The sequence below is a fragment of the Mobula birostris genome, chromosome 8 (genome assembly GCF_030028105.1).
Source record: "Mobula birostris isolate sMobBir1 chromosome 8, sMobBir1.hap1, whole genome shotgun sequence".
NCBI classification, from domain to species: Eukaryota; Metazoa; Chordata; class Chondrichthyes; order Myliobatiformes; family Myliobatidae; genus Mobula; species Mobula birostris.
In genome coordinates, this window is record NC_092377.1 from 95,033,167 (window position 1) to 95,047,562 (window position 14,396).

The 14,396-nt window shown below is 41.9% G+C and overlaps 1 protein-coding gene across 5 annotated transcripts in view; it reads left to right on the plus strand.

The window, feature by feature from the left end:
• map4k3a (mitogen-activated protein kinase kinase kinase kinase 3a) overlaps positions 1-14,396 on the plus strand; it is a 265,585-nt gene that overhangs the window by 228,837 nt on the left and 22,352 nt on the right. For all 5 annotated transcript variants that reach the window (XM_072265706.1, XM_072265707.1, XM_072265708.1 and 2 more), the window contains one exon: positions 13,168-13,285. In XM_072265706.1, coding sequence (XP_072121807.1) covers positions 13,168-13,285 — 118 coding nt within the window. The remainder of the gene's footprint in view (positions 1-13,167; positions 13,286-14,396) is intronic.

The window sequence follows — 14,396 nt, forward strand, 5'->3', positions numbered from 1 at the left end:
ATGTTGAAAGGCCTCGACAGAGTGATTGTGAAGAGGCTGTTTCCTGTGGTGTAGGCGTCTCAGCCTCAGAATAGAGGGCCACCCATTTAACCAGAGAGTAGTGATTTAGTGGAATCCTTCGCTACAGGCAGCTGTGGAGGCTGAGTCATTGGGTATATTTAAGCTAGAGGTTGATAGATTCCTGATTACTCAGGGCATGATGGGATACGAGCTGAAGGCAGGAGATTGGGGCTGAGAGGGAAATGTGTCAGCCATGATGAAATGTCAGAGCAGACTCGGTTATCTCATTGTGCACTCTTGCTGAATGAACCATGGAAGTACGCCTGTGCTTTCCTTTACTATTGAGACTGTCCCCACCATCAAGGACATCTTCAAAAGATGATGTTTCAAAAAGGCAGCATCCATCATTAAAGTCCCTCACTACCCAGGACATGCCCTCTTCTCATCCGGGAGGAAGTACAGGAGTCTGAAGGCACACACTCAACATTTTAGGAACAACTTCTTCCCCTCCACCATCGGATTTATGATCGGACAATGACCAAACCCGTGAACACTATCTCACTATCTTTGCACTGCTTATGTAATTTTTAAAATGTACATATTTCTTATTTATTGTATAATTTATATATTGCACTGTACTGCTGCCACAAAACAACAAATTTGACAACGTATGTCAGTGATAATAAACCTGATTCTGATTTTGCCTTTTAAAGGTAGACAGTAAAGTCGTTGCTTTCCCGATGACACCCACACTCTGAGCACAGTATTACTCAGCAAGCTTCACCTGTCCTCTCTGTGGCAGTGCTAATTGTTAAAAACACTGTAGTCCTATATGTATGGATAATTTATTTTGGTGATGGGGAAAGGCTGTGATATACTAGGGACAAAGACATGAACTGTCACATTTTACCACTTAGACTTGCTCTCCTGGCTTTAACACTTCCATTAGTACTAGAGGCATGTTCCTTGATGGAGAAAGCCAGTCTACTTGTCTGTCTATTATCTATTCATATACAAAAAAAAGAGCTTTTATTGTATTAACAGAATTCTTGTTCTGCCTCCCTTTGCCATGCCTTATTAACATATTCTTCTACTGCCTTGTCAATCTAATTAACCCAAAGTGCCTCGCCACCATGTAGGGACAGGTACAGTACTTGTTTCTTTGTTGTGTGGGAGCAGCTGCAATTAATGGCACACACTAGGGGGCGCATAATTCCAACAAGTTAGGATCAGAAGTCTACTTGAAATTAAACCTAATCAGCTGCAGCCAATATGAATCTAACATCAATTGACATTTTTTCCTCCTGATGGACCTGCTGTGACACGCAGAGAGAAAGGTGATACTTGTACATCTTTACAATCTTTATACATCTTGAAATCGAGAATGCTAGAAATACTCATTAAGCCAGGCAGCACCCATGAAGAGTCTCTCCCAGGATGCTGCCTGATTCAGCACTGTCCATCCTGACCCAGTATTTCATCAGAATGTACACCTAGTTTGAAGCAGGTAGACAGGTTCAAGTTCTTGCATGCTTTGTAATATTCATTGGGAGAGGAAATCAGCATTTCAAAGATCCAAAGATTCAAACTTTTTTTTTTATCAAACCTTGATTAGTTTGCTTACAGGCAGTCACAAATGACCCAATTTTTTTAAAAACCCTAATGCGTAGAGGAAGAGGGAAAAAACATAAAACAAATCATGCCAACAGTAGGAGCAAGCACAACAACAGCATTCTGAATCAGATTGAGTCCTTAGATCCTAATTCCCACAGCTGCCCAGAGTAGGTCCAAAGCCTCAGAATTCAAGTCATCTTATTAGTGGGACAAATGGTCGCAAAGTTTGTAAACATGAAGCAGAGCAGCTGGGGAGCAGTCTCACAGCCTTGGCATAGCGGAGAGAGGAGTTCCCAGACTATCTGGGCCAGCGCTTAAATCGTCTGAACAGTGGATTGTACCTCGCATTAGGACCCAGGCTCCACTACGGCGAATCGCATCGGGCCTAGATTTTGCTGCTGAAGAAGGTGTTCTCGACCTCTCCAAATTGGCTTGGCATCCAGAGCGATCAAACCTCGCCTGAATCTAGGCACCCTGCCTTCCCAGTCTATCTGGGCTGGCATTTAAATTGTCCAAATAGCGCATCGTGCTTCGCATTAGAACTCGGGGCCCCGCTGCGGTTAATCACTCTGGGCCTAGAACATGTCACCCAGTGATTGGCTTTGGGCCTAGATTTCGCTACCAAAGAAACCATTCTCGACCTCTCAAAACCGGCTCGGCACTTAGAGTGATACACCCTGGCACCCAGGTTAGTTGGACGGGCCTTGGAACTCCTCTGCCTCGATGTCTATGTACCAGGGGCCATATTGACTCAAGTCCTGTCAACATTTGCCACAGTAACTGCTGCAACAGTCCCATAAACTTAGTTGTCTTGCAGTAACTGCTGGCACTCACTTTGGTGAATGGGTCCCTGCTACCAGCCTTCTTTTCCTTTTCCAATCTTTTTATTAATATCAAAATGTTAAACATAACATAGTATTAAAGAAAAGAAAAAGACATGGGCTGTTGTGTTACTTCAAATAGGACCATTAGTGTCATTAATTCCGCTCCTCTCTCCATATATTTGAAAGTAATAGAATAGATTTGGAAAAGGTCAAATTACATCGTATGGAAGTGTTGAATAAATGGCCTCCAAGTCTCTTCAAATTTAATAGAAGGATCTTAAATGACACTTACAATTTTTTCTAAATTTAAACACGACATAGTTTGAGATAACCAATGAAATGCAGTGGGAGGATTAATCTTAAAGATGGAGCCTTTCTGGCTGATTGATCCCATTTCCTCATTCTTTTGTTTATGATGGAGCTAACTTGGAATAGCTTGAACACGCTTGGAGGTCACAGGTTACCGTTGTTTTTTGGTGGATATATTAGTATTTGCAAAAAGCCTAAAGTAACAAATAATGCAACAAAGACGTACTAATGCCTTGATTGGAATGCATTCATAGACTTGGGACCAAGGTGAGTCATGCACATCGGGTTTGGTGCTTTGCTGAGAGCGTAGCAGTGATGAGTACCTGGTATGACCTCTGCCCCCAACCCCCCGACCTTCATTTCTGTCTCTGGGGAGTTTGCATGTTCTGCCTTTGACTGTGTGGGTTTCATCCAGGTGCTTCAATTTCCTTCTACGAGTGGTAGTTTAATTGGCTGTTGTCAATTGCCCGTAGCATGTTGGTCCATGATAGAATCTGGAGGGTTGATTGGATAATAAGGAGAATGAGATGAATGTAAATGGGCTGTAAGGTCTCAGTGTTGGTCTGTTTCTGTGCTCTATCCTTTTATGACTTTATGATGTTGACTGAGGTGACTTTGTGAAGTTAGGGGTAGTTGTGTAAATTTTTGAAATGTTTATTTACATTGTTTTACTCTTGTACTCTTTTCTGATGCTTTTGTATCGCATGTGGTTCCAGTCCATCTGAGATGGTACACAAACCAATTGTGTTTTTACTATATCTATATGTCAAAATAAGAGCATATTGACATGAAAAGGCATTAGGAGTTAAGGGAAGCTGGGCATACAGTCATAGATGATTAACAGGCATTTGATTAAACAAATGACAGAGGAGATTTTATGTTAAATCGTCCTAAGGTACTGGTGGCCTACCTGATAGGGGGTAAGTTTATTCTGTGGTCCACAAAGTCACCACATTCTGTGTGGTCAGAGCAAGGAAGGCACCTGATTCTGAGAACTTAGCACTCTTTTGCCACTAATTTCAAATACGTCATTTCAGTTTTAAATTGAATATATGTGTTTTTAAAGCACTTTCATGCTTTGTGCATGAGAACTTGTTGGAGCCAGAAGCCATGTTTAATTGCGTAGTGTAAGCAAGTAGTTGCTTGTCGGTGGTGGTAGAACATACAGCTCAAGTTCAATTTCAAGTTTAAGTTTAAGTTTAATTGTCATTCAACCATACACGTAAATACAGCCAAAAAGTGTTCCCCCGGGGCCAAGGCACAAGACACAGTTGCATACGAGTACAAGGCATATTTAGCACATATAAGATAGCAGTAAACATACAGTGACACAAAAATACACACACACCTGAGTGTCATGGCCTGTAGAAGGTTGTTGTTCTGGAGCCACTCTTGTGCAAGAACAAGTACGCAGCAAGTTCTTCATGCAGGAGTGTCGCTGCAGATGAATGCAATCCAGCTTGTCTTCCACCAAGCAAACACTGGAGGCAGCACCAATGGAAGGGACCAGCCGCGCCACATCACCACTGGCGTTTCCTCCCCTGGGTGGCTGCAACAGAGGGCTCAGCAGCATGAGGGCCAAGTCCATGCAACAACTGAGGCTACATAGCTCCCCCGCCATCGGTCTCACCAGTGAACCAGGCTTGCAATATTCTACATTACCAATGCCCAACAGGGTCTTGTGATTGCAAGAAAAACATCCAAGAAAATCACTTGCACCATTTGTTGGACTGCACACCGCCTCTGATGCCGTCCTCGGGTGGCTGTACCACCGGCAACATGGTACGAAACAGTACGGTAGTAGAACACAGAACAGTATAACACAGGAACAGGCCTTTCGGCCCACAGTGTTGTGCTGAACCAATTGAATTAGTAATCAAATGACCAACTAAACTAATCCCTTCTGCCTACACAGTGTCCATATTCTTCCATTTCCCTCACATTCATGTGCCTATCTAAACGTCTCTTAGATAGAAACTAAGATTTGATCTTAATAGTAATATCCAAATTATCAACTGAGATTTATATCTCACCACCCACACACCCTCCATGGCAGCCAGGGAACTTAAATCCTGTTAATTGGAATTTTAATTATTTAGTATTTGTGACTTGGAAACTACTAGATTAAAAAAAAATCTACTTTGCTCCCAGTGCAGCAGCCTGTACATCAGTGAGACACAACATAGATTTGTTGAGCACCTTCACTCCATCATTACAGGCAGGATTTCCCAGTGACCAACCATTTTAATTCTATTCCCCATTCCCATTCTGACATGTCAGTCCATGGCCTCCTCTGCTGCCATGATGAGGCTGTTCTCAGGTTGGAGGAGCAACACCTCATATTCTGCCTGAGTAGCCTCCAACCTGACAGCATGAACATGATTTCTCTAACTTCTGGTAATTTCTCCTCCCTTCCCCTCACGTTTTTTTCCATTCCTTATTCTAGCTCCCCTCTTCTCCCCTTCTCTTCACCTCCCTCTGGTGCCCCTCCTCCTTCCCTTTCTCCCTTGGTCCACTCTCCTCTGCTGTCTGATTCCTTTTGCTCTTTACCTTTCCACCCATCATCTTTCACCTTCTCATTTCATCTCCCATCTCCCACCCACCTACCCACCTTTCCCCTCACCTGACTTCAGTTATCACCTTCTAGCTTGTACTCCTTTTCTTCCACCCACCCAATGTTGGCTTCTTTCCCCTTCCCTTTCCAGGCTTGATGAAGGGTCTTGGCCCAAAACGTCATCTGTTTATTCCTCTCCACAAAAGATGCCTAACCTGCTAAGTTTCTCCAGCAGTTTGTGCACATTGCTCTGGATTTCTAGCATCTGCAGAATCTCTTGTGTGTTTATGGTTTGCTAATCTACTTCAGGGCTGATAATGTGCCATATATAGAGAGTCTGGCTATATGTGACTCCAGTCTTGCAATGCTGTGACCCTTAACTGTTTCTGGAATGGCTGAGCAATCCATTCATTTGGACCAATCATTAAAGCTGGATGTAATGGTTATAGAGTGAAGTTATTCCCAGCCTAGTTGATCCTGCGGAGTCCTCCTCGCTAACACCTGGAGCTAGTCTGTATGTTAGATGAGTTGTCCTACAGCAGCAGCTTCACGTTATCCTCAATGGCTTGGTATGGTCTTATTCCAGGTAGTAGGGAGGCCTATTGCTATTGGGAAGGGGGTCAGCTAATGTGGCAAGAGGATGGAAATCCATGCGACAAGACAAGAGGGAAGCAGTGCAAAGACCAAAGCAAAAGTTGGAAAGGAGAGGAGTAAGGGTGGATCACAGCAAAGGATATGAAGGTTTCTAGATTCTAACAGGACATTGAGTGCAAGTGACTTTATCTGAATGCCCATGGCATTTGAAACAAGGTCGGTGAACTCGTGGCACAAATCAGTAAAAGGAGTAAAAGAATGTCTCTGAGGGATTAAGGTGAGGTTTTGAACGAAGTGTGCAGCCTGGAGATGGGACATGAGTCTATGATTGACTCCATTTCTCAATGATTAAAGCATTGAGGAAGATTGAAATCATTGAGGACAGAGCGGAAGACAAGTGGGTGTTCAGCTCCATCTGGCTGCTTTTAACTGGTCTCACTCTTGCTTGCTGCTCCCGGAGGAAGGTCTCTCTCTCCCTCCCTTTTGCTCGATGGTGCCGGAATCTTGAGCCTTGGGCAAGGTTTAATTGACATGGTTTGTGGATTGAACTCTGTAGTTCATATTATGTGTTTGTGGTTGCTCCTTTCTTTGTGTTGCTACTTTGTGCAATTTTGATCGGAGTAGACTGGCTGTGCGGCCTGCACTCAATGAACGACACAACACTAGATTGAACTGAGGTGAACTGAACATCTCTGAATTGTTGCGATTACTTTTGTGGTTTGATTTTTATATTCTGTGTTGTTCACTCTCTTTTGGCCATTTGCGTGATTTGTTCTTTTTTTGCACATTGGGGTTTCGGTGTTTTCTCTTTGAATGGGCTCCATGATTTCTTTGTTTTGTGGCTAGCTGTGGGAAGACGAATCTCAGGGTTGTATTCTCCATACAGACTTCGATAATAAAAAGTACTTTAAATCTTGAATCAAAAAGTTGCTTGATGTAGAAATTCTCATCACATTTAAATTATGGTTGAGCACTTGAAATCACAAGCTGTGTTGGTGTCGATCAAGAGCTAGGAAATAAATCCAGACAGGATGGTCTGAATAACCTCCAGTGTTGTACGATTCTGTGTTTTAATGAGGTCAGGTAAGAATAAGTTTCTGGATAGACGGGGAAATGGAAGCACAGTATAGTGATCTCTTGTACTAATTGGTCTCTTTTTTTTCAAAGAAAAAAATCTCATATTAGCAATGCCCTTTCCATTATAATTCTGCAACCTTGTTAAGAACCTCCTTATAGCTCTCCTCCATACCTTCTCCCTTTTTGGTAACCAAACTGTGCAAACCAAATGTTGACCACATTCTTAGCGTGACCTCCCCACCATGTGTTCAATGTTTCTGCTAAAAGCAAGTATCTGTATGGTGCCTTGACCACTTCGTCTGCCCATCCTTCATCAAGTTCTTTTGCTTCTTTTATGCCCTTTAGCTAGTTCATTGATATTTTCCTGTAGCCTCAAACTTTCTTCTTCAACCACGTTGCTGATTTTAATATTGTCAACAAACTTGGTGGCTTCAGTATTTAATTGTTTACAAAAGCAAGGCACAAAGAGCCCAATGCCACACAATCCTTGATTCACGAAGATTCCTTTTAGTTATTACTATTTGTTTTCTCCTTTTGAGATTTGTTTTCTATCCACCTTGCCATTTTCCCTGGGATCCTGCATTACTTCACAGTTGGACTGCTCTCGTGATCTCCAATTGAACCCAAATCTTCCCCTTAATCCCTTGCTGCACATAATTATTGTGTTTTTCAATGACTTTATGTATTAATATTTTTGGATGCAGCTTCTTTCCCTATTTAATATTACCCTTGCAGGCTCTATGCTACTCTTTTTGTCTATGTTGAGCTCCAAGTACCTTTTTGAAACTTCCACCCAGGATTTTCTTGCTCTTTGTATTTTTCTTGCCATCTTCTGGACTTGGCAGCTCCTTTTTTTATATATACAGGCACACAATTGTTCTGAACCCTGCATGTCTCCAAGTGTTTTGACCCTGATTTGTCTTCAGGGGGTCATTTCCAGTCTAAGTTATATGAAATTGATCTTGCCCCAGTTTGGAATTTTTACTTCTTGTTTATTTTTGTCTCTAACTGTAACAGTGCTAAATCTAACTATATTGTGACTGCTGTCTTACTGCCCAGTTAAGCTAAATATTGTCCTCTCCCTTAATAGGTTTGAATAAGAAAGCTCTCATATACATTTCGGTACTTCTGCTCCCACTACACGTGCTCCTGTGCTATTGGTGTTAGAAATCCCCAACTATCACTAGCTTGTTATTTTTGCATCTTAACTATCTGTCTGCCTATATAATCTTCCTCTGACTCTTAGGGGACCTATCACCAATGTAATCACCAATGTTTCTTTGTTTCTTCATTGTACTTATCATTTTGAGTCTTATAGCAGAGGAAATATACTGCCACCACCATCTTAGTCCTTTTGTCTATATCATCTGAAAACCTTGTAACCGGGAGTGCTCAGCTCCTCACCTTTAAGCCATGTTCTCCTGTTGGATCTTGGCGACTTCTCGATCCCAGGTTCTTTTAGGTGTCCAAGAATGAGTGGAAACTTATTCTTCAACGATTGTTTATTGTTAAAGTTTAAACAAAGGAACAGATACTAAGCAGACAAAAGAACAAGGATACAAAGCAGATGAAAAGAATACAAAAAGAAGATGAATACAGCACCTTTGAAAACTCTAGCCCCTTTATAATTCAGTTAAGTTATAATCCTTTAATAAGAAAAAACAATCAAGATTACAGTGTCACAGCCCGTGTATAATATGTTAACACTTGGCCAATGAAAAATGAAGAGTGACATACCATTATGTAACTACTATACCACATTTTTGCCAGTAAGTCTGGACAAAACACCATATTTTGTAAAGAAAAAACACGAGCTTTGTTAGAAATACAAATTGTGCCAGTAAAAACAAAACTATGATTTTTGTCTTGTATTAATTCAACTACTATCTTATATTAAAAAAAACATTAACAATGACCGATTCCAACATCCACATGTGTAGCTGTGGTTTAACTGTATCGTCTTTATTCCCACACTCCATTTGTTATACTACAAGTCATTTAAGCCAACAAAACACTTTTTCTCCCTCACTCTTTGTTCCCACTGCCTTCTTTTAACCCTTATCTCCTTTGCACCTCTCTTCAAAAACTCTTGATAGCAGTTTTCAAAATTCTGAATCTCAAGCAAATTATCTTGTTTGTTTCATGATACTGGAACAGACCTACACAACTGCAGCTTTTTAGCTCACGATTTCATGTGCCTTTAAAGTATCTTGGCCACAACATTGTGTTGAATGTCTGTTTAGACTGGAATAAGGAATGGGATATACAATATAATGTTAACATATGCAAAAGATATAAAATGTAGAATTTTAGTAACAAAGTGAACCTTAATGGACCACAAGAAACCAGGGTATCAGAAAGGGTGGATATATGAGATGGACTTTAATACAGCAGAGTGTGAAGTATGATATTTTCATGGGAAGTATGAGGAGAGGAAGTGTAAGAACGTAAAGACCAAGCTGTGTGTACATCTTCACTCAGAGGCCAGTTTATTAGGTACACCTGTAAACCTTGGTGATTAGCCAATCACGTGGCAGCAACTCAATACATAAAAGCATGTAGGCATGGTCAAGAGGTTCAGTCTTGTTCAGAGTAAATATCAGAATGGGGAAGAAATGTAATCTAAGTAACTGAGGGAATGATGGTGCCAGACTGGTTGGTTTGAGTAGTTCGGACACTGCTGATCATCTGGGATTTAGAACGGAGTTGAGGAAAAACTTTTTCACCTAGAGAGTGGTGGATACGTGGAATGCTCTGCCCCAGAAGGCTGTGGAGGCCAAGTCTCTGAATGCTTTCAAGAAAGAGATGGATAGAGCTCTTAAAGATAGCGGAATCAAAGGTTATGGGGATAAGGCAGGAACTGGATACTGATTGTGGGTGATCAGCCACGGTGCTGGCTTGAAGGGCCGAATGGCCTACTCCTGCACCTATTGTCTATTGTCCATTTCATGCACAACAGTCTCTAGAGTTTATAGAGAATGGTGCGAGAAACAAAAAATATCCAATGAGCGGCAGTTTTGTGGGCAAAAATGTCCCGTTAATGAGGGAGGTCAGAAAAGAATAGCCTCAAGTTGACTGGAAGGCAAGAGTAACTCAAATAACCATACATTACAACAGTGGTGTGCGCAAGAGCATGCCACTGTTGAATGCACAACATGTTGAACCTTGAAGTGGCTGGGCTACAGTAGCAGGAGACCACGAAGATGTACTCTGTGGCCACTTCGTTAGATACAGGAGATACCTAATGAAATGGCCACTGAGTGTATATTTACAGATGACAAGGCAGGATAAACAATTTAAGAGACAGTAGAGACTGCAGGTTCTGGAATAGAACAGAAAATCTACAGCACATTACAGGTCCTTCGGCCCACAATGTTGTGCCGACCATGTAACCTACTCTAGAAGCTGCCTAGAATTGCCCTATTGTATAGCCCTCTATTTTTCTAAGCTCCACGTACCTATCTAAGAGTCTCTTAAAAGACCCTATTGTATTTGTCTCTACCACCTTTGTTGGCAGTGCATTCCACGCACCCACCACTCACTGTGTGAAAAACTTCCCTGTGACATCCTGCCCCTGCGCCCCCCCCCCCCCCCCGGTACCTACTTCCAAACACCTTAAAACTATGCCCCCTTGTGTTAGCCATTTCAGCCCTGGGAAAAAGCCTGTGACTTCCCACACGATCAGTGCCTCTCGTCATCTTGCACACCTCTATGAGGTCACCTCTCACCCTCCGTTGCTCCAAGGAGAAAAGGCCAAGTTTACCCAACCAAATCTGAGGAAGAATCAATAGTCTTCTGGAGGAACTCAGCAGGTCAAGGAGAACCTGTGGGTATGGTGGTAGAAGCAGGAGTGTTGTCAAGCAGGGTTTCAGCCCAAAGCATTTACAATTGCTTCACCACCACTACAGCAGGTGGTGTTTGATCCACTGAGTTCCTCCAGCATCTTTTTGCCTCAAATTCCAGCATCTGTGTGCTCTTATGTTTTTGCAGGTCCGTTATGTACACATGTGACATCCTGTCAATGGCCTTCTGGTTCATCCTGACTAGACGTGTCCACTCCCAACCTGTTCTCAGGTTATGGAGTTTCATCAGTAGATTAACGTTGCTACGTAATGGATGTGCTCTCCAAAATGGGTATTGGAGAGGGAATCAGGAATTGGATGTAATTAATTGTCCTACGCAAACATCTGTAGCACAGTCCAAATAAATGGGTGAAAAATAAAGACCTCCTCCAACAATTTTGGAGTTGGGCAAGGTTGCTTGCTGTCCCTTGTCTTGTTTTTTGATGCACAGAACCTTCTGCCAAATTCATCAAGAAGGAAACGGGTATAAGAGGGCTGACGATACCAGATTCGATTCTTGCTGCTCTAGGAAATGTGGGTTTCCTCCAGTACTCTAGTTTCCTTCCAAAGACAACATAGGGTTAAGGTTAATTAATTGTGGGCATGCTGTTTTGGCGCAGGAAATGTGGTGACACTTGCAGGCTGCTCCCAGCACAGTCCTCAGACTATATGGTCTTTGAGGCAAGTGACACATTTTACTGACTGTTTCGATGTACAAGTGACAGATAAAGTTAATCTTTAATCATCTTAATCAGTGGGGCCATCAGATCAAAGAGTCCCTCTACCTGGATGACTTCAGCATCTTCTGCTGTTCAGATCCATGATCTAACTGCAGATTGGTTAGTGTCTGAACCATGTGAAACTATAGTGTCTGAGCTATAGTCAACCATAGGAAGAGCAAAGCCATGCTCTTTGGCATCTGGCCAAATCAGTCTCTGTTCCCTTCATTTCATCATTTTCTGTTTTATTATAAATTCTGGTCTGATATAGGCTTCCTACATAGAGTCAGCAAAGTAAGTCTCCCTCAAAAATAAACTCAGTCTAAATAAAAGTTTAATCAGCAACCAATTTACTACTTTAAGCATTAAGTTTCTCTATCCCTAGCACACCTGTGAGTGGTATGCTACCATTTACAAATGCATTGGTGAACTGTACTAAGGTTCAAAATTTCAAAGTAAATTTATCATCAAATTATGTGCATGCCACCATCTGCTACCCTAAGTGCATGTTTGTTGCAGGCATTCACAGTAGAACATATAAATGTAGTAGAATCAATGAAAAGCTACACACAAAGACTGACAAACAACCATGTGCAAAAGAAGGCAATCTACAAAAACAAACAAAAATGTAAATAAATAATACTGAGAGCATGAGTTGTATAGTCCTTTGAAAGTGAGTCCATAGCTTTTGGAATCAGTTCAGTGTTGACGTGAGTGAAGTTATCCACCTTGCTCGGGAGTCTGATGGTTGAAGGCATTAGAACTGTTCCTGAACCTGGTGCTGTGTGACCTAAGGCCTCCTTCCAGCTGGCAACAGCAAGAAGAGAGCATGGCCTGGATGGTGGGGGTTCCTGATGATGGATGCTGCTTTCTTGTGGCATTGCTGCTTGAGGATGTGCTCAGTGGTGTGGAGGGCTTTACCTGTGAGGTACCTGGGTGATATTGTGTTCTTGGGCATTAGTGCTTTCATACCAGGACATGATGCAACTAGACAGGATACTGTCCACTGTGCAGCTATAGAAGTTTGTGAAACATGTTGAATCTGTGAAAATGACCAAGAAAGTAGAGGTATATCCCCAATCCACCAAGGAGGATGGGAAAACCACTTCCTGCAAGATTCTCCCTGTTGCATTGGGAGCATGACTGATTTCAACATATAAGAGCCATTTGGTCAGACACGTGTAAAGGCAGGGATCAGGGGGATACAGGCCACGTACAGGCAGATGGGATTAGTTATGTAGTTGGTGAAGACGAGCTGAAGGGATAGTTCCTGCATTCTATTGTTCTTTCTTCTATCCCAGCCAGCAAAAGTAATGACATTGCTTCATTGTTACTGGGTTAAAATCCTGGAATTCCTAAAGGCAATTTGGGTATCTCTTTATCACACAATTTGCAGTAGCTCAAGAAAACAGCTCTCAACCTTCTTGAGGGTAATTCGGGTTTGGAATTAAATGCTAGTCCTGGAATTACTTTCCACATCATGTAATTAAATTTGTGGAATTGAATTTGAATATTCTTCAGTGTGAAATTAAAAAAGAAATATACAACTTTAAAGAGTTTCCTCCTTGTTATCTGATTAAATATGTAAATGACATTCAATAATTCTTCAAGTACTTTTTTTTTTCTCTTTTCAGGAAAAGCTTCACAACTTTATTCTCACAACTTGTTGGGTCTTTTTGAATATGCCAGACAAATGCAAAAATTGCCAGTATCCATTCCCGCCTACAGGCTTCCAGACAGGATACTTCCAAGGTAAGAGGGGACTCTTACTGTAGTTAATTGTTTTTTTTTGCATTGGGAAGTATAAGTCAAGTACCCATTATCCAAAATTCCAAACTCCAAAAACCTCCAAAATTCAATTTTTTGGGGGGGGGGGGGGGCACTGATATGACATCACAAATGGAAAATTCCACAAGACGCTGGGAAGGTTCCCAGGCAATGCACAGGTCTCTACGCAGCAGACAGCTCTGAGAAATGACTTCACCTACTGTGGCTTGCAGAAGTTTGGGCACCCTGGTCAAAATTTCTGTTACTGTGAATAGCTAAGCGAGTAAAAGATGACCTGATTTCCAAAAGGCATAAAGTTAAAGATGACACATTTCTTTAATATTTTAAGCAAGATTACTGTTTTACTTCAGTCTTTTATAGTTTCAAAATAACAAAAAAGGAAAAGGGCCCGAAGCAAAAGTTTGGGCATCCTACATGGCCATTACTTAGTAACACCCCCTTTGGCAAGTATCACAGCTTGTAAATGCTTTCTGTAGCCAGCTAAGAGTCTTTCAATTCTTGTTTGGGGGATTTTTGCCCATTCTTCCTTGGAAAAGGCTTCTAGTTCAGTGAGATTCTTGGGCCGTCTTGCATGCACTGCTCTTTTGAGGTCTATCCACAGATTCTCGATGATGTTTAGGTCAGGGGACTGTGAGGGCCATGGCAAAACCTTCACCTTGCACCTCTTGAGGTAGTCCATTGTGGATTTTGAGGTGTGTTTGGGATCATTATCCTGTTGTAGAAGCCATCCTCTTTTCATCTTCAGCTTTTTTTACAGATGGTGTGATGTTTGCTTCCAGAATTTACTGGTATTTAATTGAATTCATTCTTCCCTCTACCAGTGAAATGTTCCCCGTGCCACTGGCTGCAACACAAGCCCAAAGCATGATCGATCCACCTCCGTGCTTAACAGTTGGAGAGGGGTTCTCTTCATGAAATTCTGCACCCTTTCTTCTCCAAACATACCTTTGCTCATTGCGGCCAAAAAGTTCCATTTTACGTTCATCAGTCCACAGGATTTGTTTCCAAAATGCAACAGGCTTGTTTAGATGTTCCTTTGCAAACTTCTGACGCTGAATTTTGTGGTGAGGACGCA